Genomic DNA, 18,992 nt, shown 5'->3' on the forward strand with positions numbered 1-18,992 from the left:
ACCTAAAATGCATTTGACACCCCTGTTAGTAGTGGTAATGGCTTTTTAGCTTTTCTTAATGATAATTATGAAACCAGTTGAGTCTGTTAAATTTGGAATTTTTTTTTTCTGTGACAGTTTTATGTCCCATCCTTACTACATCTTTTGGTTATATGTTTAACTTGCATGTGATACCTCTCTGAAATGTACATCCATGCTTTTTCATGGACAACTGAGAATAGCTCTGCCAATTAAAGAAGTCAAACACAGTCCAACCCATTGTGCTGTTTGTTGCCATAGTGAAGTGCTTCTTCAGTGCAGGTGTCATGACATAAAATCTTTCATTAACTCTCACTTACCAGCATGTGGGTCTTTCAGAAGAAGAGAACAATAAGAAACTATAAGCTTTTAAAACTTGTTAAACAATCAAAATCTAATCCACATAACTACACACTCTCCGATATTTAGGTTGATATGATAAAATTGCATTACAGTTATATTTGTTCTTAGTGTTTAGTAAATCTTTTTTTTTTTAAGACACATCATGAAATTAGTAAAAACTATTAACTGCAGCAGAAACCATATCATGTGTTTCAACAGTAAAATATAACATACAGTACAAAAGCAAAAATATTAAAACTAATTCTCTATGTGGACAACGTGAGGAATTATTTAAAGGAATTTTCCGAGTTCAAAACAAGTTAAGCTCAGTTGACAGCATTTGTGGCATAATGTTAGTTACCACAAAAAATTATTTCAACTCGTCCATCCTTTTCTTTAAAAAAAGCAAACATCGAAGTTACAGTGAGGTACTTACAATGGAAGTGAATGGGGCCAATTTTTGGAGGGTTTAAAGGCAGAAATGTGAAGCATATAATTTTATAAATGCACTTACATTCATTCTTCTGTTAAAACTCATGTATTATTTGAGCTGTAAAGTTGTTTATATTGTAATTTTTACAGTCATTTTAGGGTTTTAGGGTTTATTGACATTACATCGTCATGGCAACGAGGCTGTAAAATTGGCTATAACTTTAATCAGAAAAGGTTAGTAAGCAATTTCATCACACTAAAATCATGTTAACACACATTATTGTTCATGTCTTGTTGCTACACTTTTGGAATAGTGAGTATTTTAATGTTTATGGATTGGCCCCACTCACTTCCATTGTAAGTGTCTCACTGTAACCCAGATTTGTATTTTTTTAAAGAAAAGGGGGGCAAGTCAAAATGTATTTTTGTGGCAATCAATATTACGCCACAAATACTGTTGATTGAGCCTGGAATATTCCTTTTAAAAAAGCATAGGGAAGGAGGGAGGCACAGCTCAGTTTACCTATATCACCTTTTAAAGCGCCAACCGGATGATAATTACATGAAAAAAAATAGAGGGAAATATAGACAGTTACCATACATAATTCGGTAAAATATTATCATCATTACACAATATACATACCTTAAAATAGACAGATATCACCAATGCAAAATAAACTGTTTTCATTGATTGACAAACTGACCTTATAATAAAATGAAAATGAACAAATTAAATACAATGACTTTCACTTGTTCTCCTAAACTTAATTAGTTTTAATTTATATACTGTAAAATTCAACGGATATCTTACAAATTCATTATTTCTGTTCAGTTTGGCTTACTGCTTTGAATGGCTTTGGTTCTTTGTTTACCTGTGCAGATTTTCTGGTAGTTGTGGTTCTCCTGAGGATGCCCAGGAATGCGGCACTGGAAGCGGTACTGCCAGAACTCGGCAAACCACGGGTTCCTTGTATTGGTGTCCAAACGCAGCTTCAGAAAGTAGTCATTAAATGACTGCACTTCCTCAGTTTGGAGCTTCATTGTGATCCCACTGTCTGCTTCCTGCTCATAGCCTTCTACCACCTCATCACGGTCTGCCCAGCCATCACTTTAGAAAAAGGGAGAAAATATAACATGTAAGAGGATGGGGAATCTGTCATAAAGATCCAGTTCCCTTTCTATAAACACTACTTTCGTTAAAGGAATAGTTTACCCAAAAAATTCAAATTCTTTCAACACACACGTTCTGAACAATTAATTCACAAATCAGACATCACTAACTCTCATTAACTCTTAATTACATGCCAAAGAGAGCTAGTGTGGAAGTCAAAATTTTTTAAGCTTGAAAGCTCCGATCCCCATTCATTGTAATTGCACGTAAGGCTGACCAGCAGACTCTTCAAAATTTCTCCTTTCTTGTTCTATGGAAGAAAGCCATACAGGTTTACAACAACATGTGGCTCACCCTCTAAATGACAGAGTTTACATTTTCGGATTAACTATTCATTTTAGCACTCTTGGTAAATCTTAATGATATTCGTTTTCACTTAATTCACCAATGGGCATTCAGGCATTAAATTGTTGAGCTGTGAGCTGTTGTATTTAGTGTTTAGCTGCTGTGTTATTGTGTTTGTAATAGGTAGCGACATTTTTCCAATGACCCTTAAAAATACAATATGAGAACCATGAGTTCTATATTTTCTCCCTTCACTTTTCTCTTTTTCTTTATCCACTCACACACACAGTACTTCTCACAATAAGCATTTTTGTGCTTATTATGTTTTGCTATTCAGTTAAAGATGAAGTGCATAATGTTTTTGGTCTTACAATACTTTCTCCTATCACAGCTTAATATTCAGAGACAACTTTAAGTAAGCCATTCCAAATCTGATTACCCTGGAAAATGTAAACACTGTGGCAGTGGCACAATCAAAACTGTTTGTCAGACCATCCCAACTAGCCGCAACACAACAAATTTGTATCAAAACTACGTATCTGTTTTGTCCAACCAATGGAAGACAGGAAAATTCACACTTCAATGTTAAGCATTCCTTCTTTTTTCTCTGCTTTACTTTTCACTAAGTGGTATCATAGAGCGAATTAGACAAAATTACCTTTAGAGGCTTTGACCTAAAATACAACTCCCTAAACAGCTTTGCACCCCACAGTGGAGCAGAAAATGGCAGAGATTAGATAGAGCGCAGCTCTAAAGAGTGTTTTATTACACTCATGAATAATGAATGAGCCAAAGCTCAGGTAGAGACGCACTGTGCTGCTGTGACAGGCAGATATGGCCCTGTCCTGAGACTGCAAAAAGGAAAGAGAAGTGCTTAGAGGTGGCAAACTAGAGTAGTGATGGCAACATACTGTAGGAAGGGCAGGACCTTTTTGATTTAATCATAGTAAAACCCTTCCCTAATTCTCTGCTTATATTTATGTGAACATGTTCCCTTTTCCCCACATTGTGTTCTCTCTTTACCCCCTATCTTCTCCTCTCCCCTTTTCCCTCTTCCTTCTATGCATCTTTTTTTCCACTTAAATTTCACACATTTTCATCTCTACTTCCCCAGACCTCTAGTTATTGTTTTCCTTATCTCTCATTATACCCTTGCACTCGATCGTGTATTCCTTTTACCATTCCTACTCTCAATTAATTCAATTTCAAAGTACTTTATGTGCATGATTTTTTTTCATAAAATATTGGCAAAGCACCAAAACACACACACACACACACACACACACACGTACACACATTAATATATTAACAGACATTAGTTGTTGTACAGACAATCAATGAACTAGTGAATGTGCAGATCAGAGGGAGTTAGTTTCTGAGGAGTGCAGTTCAAATATAAAAAAAATTCAAATTTCAAAAAAATTATAACTGAAAAAAAAACAAAAAAACATTCAAATGTATTATTAAAAATAAAATGTGCCAGTAGTGTTTATTAAGCATCATTTCAAATTACAATATAGCTCAGAAAATAATAGTATAGAATAAAATACACTGAAAAAAGGGAAAGCAGCTTTACTGAAAATACTAAACCAGTACACTTGAAATCAACTAAATACATTTATGTTTGAGATTAGAACATAATTATATTGCGTAATGTCCAAGTGATATTCAACACAGTCATCAAAAAGTGGTATGATCACATTGGTATGAAAGACTTCTAACGGTTGGTGTTCACTCAACGTGATTTTTACTGCTTACTCAATTAACTTATTTAAAATGAGCTAATGCAACACAATTCTTTAGCATTTGGTCTCAACTTCATTTCATTGTGTTCAATCCATCTATGTTCACTTAATCCAATTGAGTTTGGACTAAGTAAATAATATTTGTTGCATCAGTGTATTGCTGAAAGTATTGCATCAATGTATTTCCAGCTTGCTTTGCATTGGACTGGATTGGGAAAGTACATTTTAAAACTAAGTATTCTTTTAATGTATTTATATGCTAAATCAAACAAGTAGGAGAATTCTTAGTGTTTAATCTTCTGTCACGTTGAATTTTTTTGTTGGTTAGGGATATTACTATTAAAATTCAGTGTGTTTTGCTTTTCTCATGAATCAAATACTGAGGAATCGTCAGTATAATGGCTGAATGGGGATCTGTAAACTCTCAGCAGCACCATATTTGATATACAGTACAAAAATATTTATATATAACCTGCAAATGTGTTTGTTGCTAGCTAGCAACAAGCTGCAAGGTTCAACAGAGCTATTTAAACCGATCAAATTCAAGTTAGGTTAACTCAGTTCATTTAAGTATTTGAGTAGAGACTTTTATTTATTTCATATCCAACAAACTTATTTTCATTGTGTGGAACCAACGAATAGAATAACATACAGTAACACCTGCATTTGATCTTTTCCAGGAAAATGTGGAATAATTTTTTCTCTCCTCTCCTTTCCAAATCCAGTATATTGTGCATGCGTGGTCTGTATGGTTGACTGTTGCTAGATCCTCTCTGGAGGACTGAGTAAGACAGTGAAGGCTTAGGCTGAGGGCCATTATAACTCATCCAGAAGCCTTTACTAATTCATGGTGATCCATTTAGCAGCAGCCTGGCTCTGTGTTTCACATGCAGCATCGCTGCTGGGAGCTCCCATCCTGCCTGCCTTCGCTTTCCCCACACCAGCTTTCATCTGCCTCTGTTTCTCTCACCCGCGTATGCACATTACAAGCCTTTGTTATGTTCTCTCTGCATGTGTGCATGTCCCTATTTTGTCTATCTCTGTATCTTCCCTTCCTAAACACCCAAAATAAGTCCATTCACACTTAAAACTGTTCAGTGTCAGCCTCTATTTAAAATGGTTTGAATTCACAGGGGATAAAACTTGAAAACCTGCGCAGTGACATGAAGCAAACTGTGTAGAGTCAACCTCTTAAACCTTGGTTTTGGGTCCTAAGGGAGGTGGTGTAATACAGTTCCAATGACAGTCCTATTGGGATGCCTGCAGGCTTTCCTCGATCTAATGTAATTTTGCTGTAGTTGTTTGAACCTTATAGACTTGAGAGTGACCTGGGAGTGTGCTTATAAAGAGCAACCAACACACTGACAAGTCAACATACACACAGGTTTCCCTGCTAAATAAAACAACATGGCTGGTCATCAGCGTATATTGTGTGTTTTGATTGTTGGTCTTCATCTTCCAACTTTTGCTGGATACAGCACACTGTACATATGCTGGTCAACCAACTAGATCAGCACAAAACCAGCATAAACCAGCTGGGACCATCTTAGATGGTATTTTCAGCAAGGTTTAACAGTATCTGCAACATCCCTGCAACCATAATGGTAATGGTGATTTAATTCAGCTACATTTACTTCCCTTAGCAGAATAACCTTTCTTCTTTAACAGCAACAGAAAGCTGGTCTTGAAGATTTACCGAAAAAAGTCAGGCTCGTTTCTGTGCCGTAATCTCTATAAAACAGTCTCTTTTTCTCCCCACCTGTCTCTCTTACAAATCCATCCTAAATGTACTCCACTGAAATGTGGGAAGTGTGGGAACTTCCCATGCACACACATATTTTTTAAACCCCACTGAATTTACACTCTCTCTCACTCTTACTCTATCCTCACCCTCATGACGAATTCATCTTTTAATACATTCAAAAGGGAGGGCTAATGAGAAAAATATGTTTCCAGAGAATTAGCCTTACGTTCACAGAGCAGTTCTCTTACAAAGCCACAATATCCACAAATCATAACTTCTACAAGGAAGTCACAGATTATCATGCAGTACTGGGTGCACAGAATAATGCTGAATCCAATTCTCCACATTAATCCAGGAGAAAATAACCACAGAAGAAAAGCTATTTGGAGAGTTCAAGCACACCTTTGAGTTACTGACCCACTTAAATACAAATGTGGTCAGCAGCTCTATTGAAAATGCTGAAGAATAGTGCCTATAGTCTCAGCACAAACTTGTACTTAAGCTTTGACATTAAGCAAGTTTAGAACATGAAACCATGTGTACAAAGAAGTGCCAAACAATCAGTACATTAGCAATAATCGTTGCTAGTGTCTGCATGGCTCTGGAAGGGTCAGAATTTACAGTGAGCTCAGAAATGGCTATGTTTGTGCAAAGACACTGGGTGGCTCCTCTCCTCATCTAAATTTGCTGTGAGATGCTATTTGTTTGACACCTATTTCAGTGAAGGTCTGTTAGATAGAAAACAGTCACTCTTTCACTCTATGACCCTATTTCACCTAATCTGCTCCATGCTAATAATGCTCCATGCTGCTCCACTCAGACAGACAAACCCCGACACAACACCAGCAACTGCACGGGCTGCCTGAACTGTCTGGTAACTGTGACACATCGATAAGACACCTAATTTCTCTCCATGAAGAGACACATCTCAAAAACAATGGCAAGATGACAGCTGATTATGCAAATTAAGTTCCTGCAATATTCTCACAGGATGAGCAGAGCTGAGAGGCAGCATGATGCTAATTAAACAGAGGGGTTTGTGAAGGGCCCTAAAGTTTCACAAGGAATGTTGAGGAATTTAATAAGACAGTAATGGCAAGGAAGAGGTAGGAATCTGAGAATTTGAATGTGTGGTGCTTGGTAAGGCAAATTATTGTCATTATTGTCATTATTGTTGCTCAAAATTAAGTTTAGGTTTGTTATAAACCCCCAGCCCTAAGAATTAAAAGAATAGTTCACCCAAAAAGGAAAATTCTGTCATAATTTACTCATCCTAATGTCATTCCAAATCTGTATTAAATTTTTATGCAGAACACAAAAAGAGGAACTCACAAATATCTCGACCCTTCTTTTCAATACAATGGCAGTGTATTATGCCTCACTTTAAAGCTTAAAAAAGAACCCAAAAGTATCACAAAAGTAGTCTGTGCAATTTGTGTGCTGTGTCATTTTTCAGTGCAAATCTTGACATCTGTTGCGCATTTATAAGTGCATGAGAGAAGCTCGTTCACAGTGGCGCAAGTGTTCAAAATTAGTTCACACAACCCAAAAATCACATGAGAACTGGTGTTGTTTAGCACTAAAACTAGGGATGAACCAAATTATTGACCAAAATAAATCCATCGGCATATGGTAATAAGTACGAAAACGCAGATATGAAAAACAGATGGTTTATTTATGATTAATTAGTAACACACTTTGTAAAAACTCTGTGATTTCAAATGCACAATCCAAAAATAATAATAGACACAATATCTAGAAGGGTTGGCACTCCTAAGAACATGCTATATTTCATTTATATTCTGTCTCGTTCTTACGTTAATTTCGAGAAAACGCCATAAATGGACATGACAGTTGTGAAAGTGGCAGTTACCTATAGACTGCATGATGAGGAAAACCATCCAAAATGCTTTGAAACCAACAGACTTTTATCGGTATAATATCCATTAATGCTGCATGATTAAATTAATTAAGATTGAAATTGCAATATGGCCTTATGTGATTAGTAAACCTTAAAAGGTTGCATTTTAAACTGCAAAAACAGAAATGCTAAAATGTTTTAGAAGTACAAAATTACCTTTTTCATATCAATAATTATGTTATCATATTTAGTCATTTTTTAAATCTTTTTTTTATCTTTTTTATCTTGTATGTATCTTTTCCTGTGGCTCTCTTTAAAATGTTGGCCTGTCATGTGTTCAACAGATTCAATGTTCAATGGAAATTATTTACTGTTAGAACAGTAAAAAAAAAGCTTTCGTAACTCTTTGTACATTTAAGCATTTAATCTGTTGACAAAGTAAGGTAAGTTGCAAAATATTGGTATCATATCGGCCAAAAATGTTTATATTGACGCATCCCTACTGAAAACAATGGAAGTTCTTGAATGATTTTAACTCATTCCACACCATTTGTGCAAGAGGCATGAATGATACTTCAAATAGTGTGACTTGTTGAGAAGATTACTTTAACACTATTACATTTGCCTGGCAGAACAGAGCCACATCTAGGAACCAGGTTATCATAAATTCTTGGGAGTGGGCTCTTTTGACTTGGGCCAGTAAGCAACAACCTAGTATCCACCCACAAAACTTTAGCAACCACTTAGTAATGCCCTAGCCACCACCCAGAACACCCAAGCAACAACATAGCAATGGGCTTAAAAACACTCAAAAATCCTGGCAACCACCCACCACATCCTATCATCATGGCAGTGAGTTCCCTCAAGTTTTCTTCAGAAATGTTATTTTTTGTCTCCCATCCGAACTCAGGGCTTTACTCAACTGAGGAGAATGTGTGATGAGAGCCAAGGTGGAGTGTTTGAAGGCCAATGCAAAAGGTTTATAAAGTCTATCGGTTGGGACTGTAAACACACACAAAGCACAAAGGAAAGAGAGTGCTTTCACTAAACATTTAATTTGGATTATTGACAGCACTTAACTGCTAAAATACTGAAGAACTGTTGTTGGATGTTTCTATCCTAAAAGAGGAACAATAATCCTTTTTGATGAAAAAAATCTCTTGGGCTCAGGGAAAGACAGAGTCCAGTGTAGCTTGACTTTTTTGAGATTATATTATAAGAAATGTTCAAGGGAAGCTCCCTCCAAAACTGAGGATGTTGATTATAAACTACAAAGTCAATGTTAGGAAGTAAATGAGCTAGCTCTCAATAAACAATCATAATGTGTGCAGAGGAGGGGAACACTTGGACCTCAGCGGAAGAGCAACGCTATACACCCTCTTTCACAGGAGCACTTTCCAAACGTACTTCCATTTCTTTCTCTCTTTATCTTCCACTCTTTCTCTTTTTCACTCTGTGTCTGTTTTGGATGCACATCATCTATTGTCTTGGCTTGAAGGCTTAGACACAGATTATCATGACAATGCAAGACGTGTTTTAATGAATAAATCTCCATATATTCCCAAAAGTTGTTCTCTCGTCTCTCTCTTTTCCTCTGTATTTCTCTGTCTCTCTTCCTCTCAAACAAGTACTGATAAAAACACACATGTTCGTTCCTATTACCCAACTGAAAACTGAATGAGACAGGGTCATGCAAATCTAAAAAAAGAGACAATAAGCCAGACTCCAGACACAATATTTTGACCTAGAAAGTCTGTTTGTGGAATCTGATGGTTTGCCTCTGATTGTACGTGGGTGGGCTATGGATGCTGCCTTGATAAAGATGAAACAACGCTACAATCCATTTCCAGATCTTCAAGTCTGCAAGTATTCTGACTTATTATTCTGAATATTATCCAGTATTGCACCAAGACAATCAGTCTTCGCCATCAGACAATTTGATAAATCCTTTGTAACTCAGGTGTGTGAGGGATTTATAGTAGCTGTGTATGAAAGGATAAGTATAGTCTCTTTTTGATTGATTTGATTGTATGATGATATCTCAAAACACTACAGATACCTACTTGTCCATCCCCTTACAGAGATACTAAGTTCCAAAAAACAAAGACTGAAACAATCAAAAAACTGCTAGCACATTTAAAAATTTTACGTCATTAGTGATGACATGATATATACATTTGATTTGGAAATAAAACCCACCAAAAATCATCTTTGGCTTGCTTGTTGGTTATTTGGCATCAGATACATTTCATGAGAGTCTGCAAGATTGAATATTTAATACTCAGCCCACAGCATTTTTCCATGCCTCTTTAAAATCAAGAGACCACCCTCTCTGGCACACACATGCAAACACAAAATTAAAACACACACAAAACAAAGACAGGCAGTTTAAAGTGATTTGTGAGGAAGCTTCTGAATCACAAATTATTCATTAGTGGTGAAAAGTGTGAAACGCGCCTCTGTTCACAATGTCCCTATTTAATCTCATCTGGTTTCCCTGGAAACTTGTATATTCAGTAGCAACACAGTTATTTCCAAGCATACCAATATTTCTTTGTTGCCAAAATCGGAAACACATTTATGGTCGTGTCTTTTAGTTACTTCAAGTGACCACACTATGAAGCTTGAAGGAATATTTTGGGTTCAAAGTTAAGCTCAATCGACAGATTTGTGGCATAATGTCGATTACCACAAAAATTCATTTCCCTTCTATTCTTTAAAAAAAGATAAATCTGGGTTACAGTGAGGTACTTACAATGGAAGTCAATAGGGCCGATCTGTAAATGTTAAAATACTCACTATTTCAAAAGTATAGCCACAAAATGTGAACAACATGCATGTTAACATGATTTTAGTGTGATAAAATCACCTTTTCTGTGTGATTTTATATTTTAAGTTAAGCCAATTTTATATTTTTGTTTTCATGATGACATAATGTCAACAAACCATAAAACGACTGTAAAAATTAAGATTTAAACAGTGTTACAGCTCAAATAATACACAAAATATTAATGTTAGTGCTTTTATAAAATTATATGCTTCTCATTTCTGCCTTCAAACCCTCCAGAAATTGGCCCTATTCACTTCCATTGTAAGTGCCTCAATGTAACCTCTTTTGGAAAAGAAAAGGAGGGACAAGTCAAAGACATTTTGGTGGTAATCAACATTATGCCACAAAAGCTGTTGACTGAGCTTAACTTGTATTGAACCCGGAATATTCCTTCAATATTAATCTTTGAACACATCCCATTTCACATATGCTCATAAACCATATAAGAGCTGTTGGCTAACAGGGGTCCAGGTTTAAATGTCTGGTCGGAGTCATGTCCCGATCCGATCCCATTCACTCTCTCCCATACTGACTTAACTGTCTACTCTACTGCATGTTTTCCTTTAAATAAAGGCAAAAAAGCCCAGAAATAAAATGTTTAAAAACACAATACGTAAAAGTCTTTTGCTCCACAAAAAATAATTATTAAATCGAGATATATATAACCATGAGCAAGATGGTGTGGTTGTCGATTTGACTCCTTTGTCATTTGTGTCTTTTCAAGGCCTGCACTTTATATCTTTAAAATGATTTAAATGGACCAAATTATAGCTATGCATTCCGAGTAATATAGTTTCTCTTGACGCAAAACTATTATTCAGCCTTACCTCCCAATTAGCTGAAACTCTCCAGAAACTCCACGGCGCCGCATGGCCATCAGCAGTCCACGCACAGTCATTCCCTCACAGAAGCAGACAACCACACGGGCTTTGGGCAAACGCTCACGTAGTTTCTTAAGCAGACGGTCAAATTGCTTTTCCCCAGCGTTGCTGTATATCTTATCAGAGTGGGCGATACACAGACCCTCCTCTGCTGCCAACTCCTTAAAGGCTTCCATGCCACTCTCACCATAGTTACCTGCAGTCAGACACAAAATGGAGGACAGATAATAAAGGATTACCTAAAACACATATGACTGATAGAAACAAAGATGTGAATAGGTGTAGCTTTATCAAAGACACGGAATGGAGGATGGATTACCGCCACTGAACCAAAACACCTGTCAGACCAGTCAGAGCCCAGGATAGGAAATGGATGACAGTTCACTATGGAGGACACAAAATGACAGGCAGACAGGCAACTGAAAAAGATATGAAATGGAGAAATGTTCACTACCATTTAAAATAGAAATGGCAGTCATACTGTTAGAATAAGAAACATAAAACAAAAACCTGTAAATGTAAGTGAGTATTTGAGCAAAACCCAACACTGTCAGTTTTCATGATGGTCTCAGAGATAATAGACTTTATTACACAGCTCTCAGGAATACTTCATGCTGAGTGTTCAATTGTGGCATTCTGCATTCTGTTATTTTTTGTATAGTGACCACTAAACTGTATTATTTAGTGTTGTCCCAGGCAGGGGCGGTGCCAGGATGTTTTCACAGGGGCAGCCGGGCAGGGCCATTGATCTGTCTGTGGTGGCCAAGAAATTCTGTCGGACTGCGGGTGGGGGGGCAGCAATGCGGCACGTGGATACAAGAATGAAGGGGAGTGGATACAGTGACACCCAGGATGGAGAGGTGTGTCTGAGTGGGGTGGCTAATGGGGTGGCCAGGATTCTGTCTGCTCCGCCCCTGGTCTCAGGCAACCGATTTCCTACATCGTTGTGCTCTTGTCTCTCATGTTTTTCATATCACATCATGTCTTTCTTCTCACATAGTAAAATGATATATTATGGGCTGTGAGATCCTCACATAAATAAACTTAAATCAGTCATCATCAACCGAACAGTTCTAAGCACAGTGAGGAATGATTCCAGTAGCATTTCCATTTGAGCATGGTTCAACAAAGCACAATTACAAACCGTTCTCGGACCGGATTTCCCGTGCTGGTGGAATGGCTTTAGTATGTAGCGACAATAGCAAGTAAACACAGTTGTTTCTGCTCGCTGGCCAAGTTCGCTAATATTTGGTGAAGTTAATAAAAGTAGTGTGTGTTTAGTGTATCTTCATGATTTTTATGATGAAGGTTTAACTTGTAGCTATAATACATGATTTGTATTCCACATTTACAATTTAAATTGTTGGTAATCAGAATACAGTTTCTTTTAAAAAAGTATTTGGATTACTGAAGAGATTACTTTGCATTTTATTGTAATTTGTTTCCTTTAATATTTAGTCTATTTATTTGGAAAAAATGTATCCATGTAAATGATGCGATCTGAGGAGCGTTTGAACAGCGATGAAACTTTCTTATGATGTGTTCATTCATACATGCAGACAGATACTCTCAAGATCTACAAAAATACAAAAAGTACAAAAATCTTACTCTTAATAACAATTTTTGTATTGTTTTCTTGTAATAATATCTTATAAATCCTTCATATAAATTTACTTAATAAGCTACACTGCATAGGATATGGATATAACTAATGTATTTTTAATACAACTGTACTTTGCACGTTATTCACATGTTTATTGTCAAAAACAAATGAAAAAATCTGCCAGTGCTGAAGTAGTAATACAAAGTATTTAGATTACATTACTGATGATGAGTAATCTAATGGTATATGTTACAAATTACATTTTACAGCATGTATTCTGTGATCAGTAGTGGAATACTTTTTAAAAGTAACCCTCCTAATCCTGATGACGTTAATCTTCTCGCCTTTTTCTCCTCGCTTTCCTTTTTGCAACATGGGCTGTGTCTTTCCTGTGATTTAGCAGAGTAAAAGTTAGGGAAAAAAGCAAAGCGGTCCTAAAAGCTAGAATGAGTAAACATCCTCCATAGCACACTCGCTCCAATGAACGGCACAGTTTCTAAATGAGAACCCTACAAATGTATAAAGGAGAGTCCTTAAAGTTTTTCCATCATTTTTAAATACCATTTTGCTTTCACTAGTTCCTTTTAAAAGGTCCTGTGGTGTGACGAATGCATTTTTAACTATCGTAAAATAAATCCTTAATCTGTTGAGGTTTATTTTGAGAATAATGTACATTCAGTCTGTCATTATCTTTACTTTTTCCACAGGTATTTAACTGTAACAAGTCAAGTAGGACACCAATAATACTTTGTCGTGCACTTGAAAATCACTGCAAATGACTGTAATAGGTCGCTTGAAATACAATGTGCTTTTCAAAATACTGTATAATTCAGAAACAGGTTGGTGCAAAAGCCTGCAGATCATGACAGTACACTTAAACATCTTCTATTCCATCCTGTGCGTCTGGACTCCGGAGAGGAATTTACATACTATTGTACAGGCAGCAGAGGTCACCGCTGTTGACTGTACTCAGGAAAGAACAGTGCTACAGAGTCTAATCAGGAGAGATGAGTTGTGTGTGGTCACTGATGACTGTCTGCAGGTCTGGCTCTGTAGAGTGGGTGTGTGGGTGACAACTTGAGCAAATTCACAGTTAAGGCTCACTGATATCAGTTCCTTTTTACACTCTCTTTCTCCATTGTCCTCTACTTCTCTATTTTGTCTTGAAACAACTTATTTAATTTTGGTCTGCGTGAGCTGTAGCTTTTATCATGATGTGTACTTTTTTCCTTAGACAGACAATTAATTTACTATTAATTAATGCTGTTTTGATTGGTAAATATATTAATGTATTATGTGCTCAGCTGTGTTTATTTTTAAATGTATAATTTTACCCTTGCTGCTCAACATATTATAATTTCAACTCAACCTTTGTGTCAGATCAAAGATACTGAACTAGAGTAACCAAATTAATTTTACTGAAAGTTATTATAATATCATACCATTATAAATTACATTTAATTTCATATGTCTAGGTTTTAAATACACTAGATTGAGTGAATCTGCTTAAACCTACACTCTGCAAAATGTTTTGTCAGATATAACCTAAACATTTTGCTTTATGTGGTAACATATATAAACAACTGGTTTTGTCCAAATCAAAATTTTAATTTGATCTGACTAAATTAATCCGACAAATTAGGTTACACCAACAATGGTTTAGATAAAGTAGAAACAGATGGTAACAGTAGCAGGTTACCACTTTTAAAAGGTGTTTTTTACATTAATGGAATTAAGATTGCCACACAATGTTGTTTCAAAATGACACATGTTTAGATCTGGTCATTACAATCTCTATAAAGCAGACAGATTAATTTATATTTGGCCTGGGTAATTAGTGCAATCAAGGATATCTGCTGTTACTATGGGCAACAGGCATGAATGTCTGAGAGCTGCTGATGTTGTATTAGTTTGTGTTTAGGTTTAAGTGGTTTACAAGGACTTTTTTTTTTAGGTTACAATCTGGTAATTACAAGGGTATTATGCTATAAATTTGGTTTATGGGGACATTTCTAGTGTCCCCATAATTAAAATTGCTTTATAAAAACATATTAAACGATGTTTTATTGAAAATGTAAAAATGCAGAAAGTTTTTTGTGAGGGTTAGGTTTAGGGGTAGGGTTAGGGTTAGGGGATAGAATCTATAGATTGTACAGTATAAAAATAATTATGTCTATGGAGTCCTAATAATGGTAGCTGCACCAACATGTGTGTGTGTGTGTCTGTGTGTGTCTGTGTGTGTGTGTGTTAAACTATTACCATCTTACTATTCAGTTATTACCAAGACAATAGAGCAGTGAACTATGAGTATCAGCATCAACTTGCTTATTTAAATCTGTGCCAATAGTATCCCTCTCCACTTTATTCTTACTTTAAAAAAATCACTTAACATTACTCAACAGACTCTACCTCTAACCACTAACAGAACAACAAGGATCTATTCCAGATAGTAGCAGAATTACATTAAGCTCTGGCATCACAACTTTAGTAATATTTCACACTGGCTTTTATTCACTGAAGTCTGCTTACAGTAATCTAAAGTGGATTTTTTTTGCACAGACATACAGTATATGGGGAATATAAACCAGGTCATATTTGACCATATTTACTTTAATTGTGTTCCACTACTGGATGGAATAAAACACTATATGAAACAAAACAGAAAGTGATATGACACATGAGGATATAAATCATCTCAATGTGTGGTTTAAAAGGCAACCTTTCTACCTCTGGAAATATTTTAAACAAATCGAAGACTGAATTAAAAGTGATACACAACATTGTTGGAGGGAACAACACAAATTGGGTGTGTTGGGTGTGAGAAGGGGTGAAAAATGAGTGGATGAATACATTAGTACCCTCATTATGTGTGGTGAAGCTCAATGAGTCATTAACAGCATGCTTCGATATGCAAATAATAAAAGGTCTTTGGTCCAATTACACTACAAGACTAATGGGATTGTTTTAGCATTTTCTTGTCCATTTAAAGGGCTACAGAGTGGTCTAGGCCAGGAGTTTTCAAAACTGGGGTCCATGGACCCCCAAGAGGTCTCAAGGGGGTGCTAAATGGTCCCCGGAAAATGTAAAAAAATAAAAGTGTAAAAATGTAGAAAAAAAGTCTTTACATTACAGAATTTTACATTATTATGGTTTCATTCTGCTTGGAAATAATGAGATTAATCATGATTATCTTTTTCTGTTGACAGCCATATAGTTCATAAACATAAAAAAAAATCTGCATATAAGTTTGTGATTAAAAAAAAAATTATTGAACCTTTAGCAAAATTGGCAAAATTCTCAGAAAAGTTGCTTTAGAACAATATTTATTGTGAAAGCGCAATACAAATATATATGAAAATTTAACTATTTTTCTTCAGGTCTTTATACACAGATTAATTGTGAAATAAGATAAGAAAAGAGATACACTGTTGACTTAATACAAAATAATATTTTTCGAGATAATATTTTGCAGATTATTTTAATAATTTATTTTGACTTGAATACAATGAGAATAGAGGCTAATTTTATTTAATTAGTTTACATGTTATCTTTATAATATTACACTTACTATTAAAATGTTTACTCTTTACTTACTAAGTAAAACTGGGTCTTTATGCATGGAAATAGAAAGCTGCCTTTTTATTTTAGGAAGGGGGTCCCTCGCATGGATATCATCATATTTGGGGGGATCTTGGCATCGAAAAGTTTGAAAACCCCTGGTCTAGGCTATACTTACCATTTTCAAAGGCGATTTTTCAATAGTTTTCACTTAAATTTAAAAGGTTAAATCTGATCTGTTCGTGCATTTGCAAGAGAGAGACTTTTAAATTTTACATGCAGGTAATCTAATTGTGTCTATTTTCTTCATTCAAAGTGACACAATGAATCAAAAGTGTGTTTGCATAGACGTCGTTTAGAAAAGTTATTTAAAATGTCTTATAATTTAGCTATGAACAACTGGTCCTGTCAGTGACTTACCCTCTGTGTGAACCGCAGAAACGTAAGTCCAGTTATAGTGTTTTACAATGTCGAGCATGGCACGCGCCTGCAGTGTGTCAGAGGGCACTACACGGAGGAAGTATTTAAAGAGAGTTTTGTCGCTCAGGTCAATGCTTGTGGCCGAATAAGCGATCTGGGGGATGTTAAACAGCTGCAGGAGATTCTGCACCTGGATGGCCACCGAGCTGGAGCCAGGACCTATGACTCCAGCGATAGGCTTCTTGCTGGGCGGAGGCTGGTTGGACGGCGTCCCGTCGATACACCACTTGGATCCGTCCTTATCATCCCGAATGGAGATAAGGGAATCTCGAATGAACTCAATGCTTTGCTCCAAAGCCACAGAGGAGTGCCAGCACGAGTCCCTGATCTCGCATCCCAGGGTGATGTTGGGCAGCAGTTTCGTGTCGGCGTTGATACGGTCCAAAGTATAAAACATTGCCTCCACCCGTTGGATGCCGTACTGCTCGCGCACGTCCCCACATTTTCTTTCGGCCACGCGCTCAGCGGAGGGTTGGTGGTGCACGGAGAAGAGCGCACCGATAATCACATCACCGTCCATACGGGCGACTGAGCGGGCCGCGGCGGCGGCGCGTTGGACCGCAGACTGGCCCGCGGCACGCGGCACGATCGACCGCTTATAGATGTTTCCAAGCGCTTGAGATGAGAGTGTCGGTAGAAACAGACACAAGAAAAATGGGAAGTGTCCGCACGAGAGACAGTGCATCTTCAGGCGTGCCATGTTCCACACTGTGTAACGGACAGCAGCTGTGCGGGCATAGTGTGCGAGTTGCTTGTGCCAGCGGTGGTCGTTTCTCTGCAGTCCAAGATTTGATTAACCGACCATGATCCGCAAGAGAGAAGACATGAATGCGCCCCGACACCTGCTGAGAACACACAAGAAAGAGTTAAGAAAGAGACTATTTTAAAAGTAGGCTACGCATCCTTCAAAGCCTAATGCAACATAGAGAGAAAATGTATACCATTAAAGCACTGTTCTTAAATCCTAAGTTTAGACATATGCTCCCTGTCACTTCAAAAGCTTTCTGTGAACTATATAGGCTAACTTACGTCATTACTTGGTCTATGCGATGTAACTGCATGCGAACGAGGCACTGACTTGTCCAATGTCAGAAAAGACTACATATGAGCATAATTACTCCCAAGTTTTGTTGGCGAGGTGGCTGTTTTTTACGTGCCTGCTGCAGGGGACCCAAAGCTACCGAGGCAATTTCAGAACCGTGGACAGCGCAAACAACCTTGTCGTTAGACAGCGGAGTAAATTAGACGCGCCTTTGTAGCCTACAGTATGTGTGCACACAAACCCTCAGATATTGTCCCATTAACACTCAAAACAACTTGTTTTTTTATTAAACCGAACGAGTTCATTTTCATTGCTCTCATCATACTAAAATTCTTATTTTAATCTAAACAGTCTGAGGGACAGTCTGTGACTATATTCCATTTCCAAAATTATGCATCATTTCAACATCGAATTCTTACGCTAGACATTCAGATAAGAATAAATGTCTTACTGCACACGTTTCTACGCCTGTTATGTTCTGTTCATTCAGCATTTGAAACCAGCAACGGCTTAATCGATTGTACTCAATGACAAATGAGCTGTAATAAGGATGCAATGCCTCCTGTGCTCTCACATTAATGACATTGATGCACATCTGCCCGTACCGGCACGCAGTTACTGGGACATATAAACAACACATAAATCTGCACATGAATTCGATAGCTACGCACCTGAGTCAATGAGACGTCTCTTTACCTCCTTCCGAGACAGCCGGTCCGCTGATGATATATTTCAGATATCAGGGTGCAACCTAGACAGTGCATCTATCTATCTATCTCTCTCTCTCTCTCTCTCTCTCTCTCTCTCTCTCTCTCTCTCTCTCTCTCACACACACATTTTGATATGTTAGTGGGCGGTGATCCACTTGGTGGTTGTCTGTACAAGAAGTCCAATTAAAGATGTACTGTATTGCAGTTATAATGTGGCACATACGATATTGACTGATTGACAGCTGACTGTCGGGAATCATTTATTTCATGAAGAGAGATTTGGATATTTT

At 37.0% G+C, this 18,992-nt stretch overlaps 1 protein-coding gene across 4 annotated transcripts in view; it reads right to left on the reverse strand.

Moving 5' to 3' along the window:
• LOC127410302 (metabotropic glutamate receptor 1-like) overlaps positions 1-18,762 on the reverse strand; it is a 34,853-nt gene extending 16,091 nt beyond the window's left edge. For 3 of the 4 annotated variants that reach the window (XM_051645495.1, XM_051645493.1, XM_051645496.1), the window contains exons 1-4: positions 18,664-18,762; positions 16,891-17,792; positions 11,256-11,505; positions 1,665-1,900 (exon numbers count right to left, since the gene is read on the reverse strand). In XM_051645495.1, the coding sequence (XP_051501455.1) occupies positions 1,665-1,900; positions 11,256-11,505; positions 16,891-17,650 (1,246 nt within the window). In that variant the 5' untranslated portion in view covers positions 17,651-17,792; positions 18,664-18,762. Of the gene's footprint in view, positions 1-1,664; positions 1,901-11,255; positions 11,506-16,890; positions 17,796-18,663 lie in introns of all 4 variants that reach the window. The other variant, XM_051645494.1, reaches the window with a different exon arrangement.
• Between the last annotated feature and the right edge of the window lie 230 nt (positions 18,763-18,992).

The sequence above is a fragment of the Myxocyprinus asiaticus genome, chromosome 19 (assembly GCF_019703515.2).
Source record: "Myxocyprinus asiaticus isolate MX2 ecotype Aquarium Trade chromosome 19, UBuf_Myxa_2, whole genome shotgun sequence".
In the NCBI taxonomy this organism is placed as follows: domain Eukaryota; kingdom Metazoa; phylum Chordata; class Actinopteri; order Cypriniformes; family Catostomidae; genus Myxocyprinus; species Myxocyprinus asiaticus.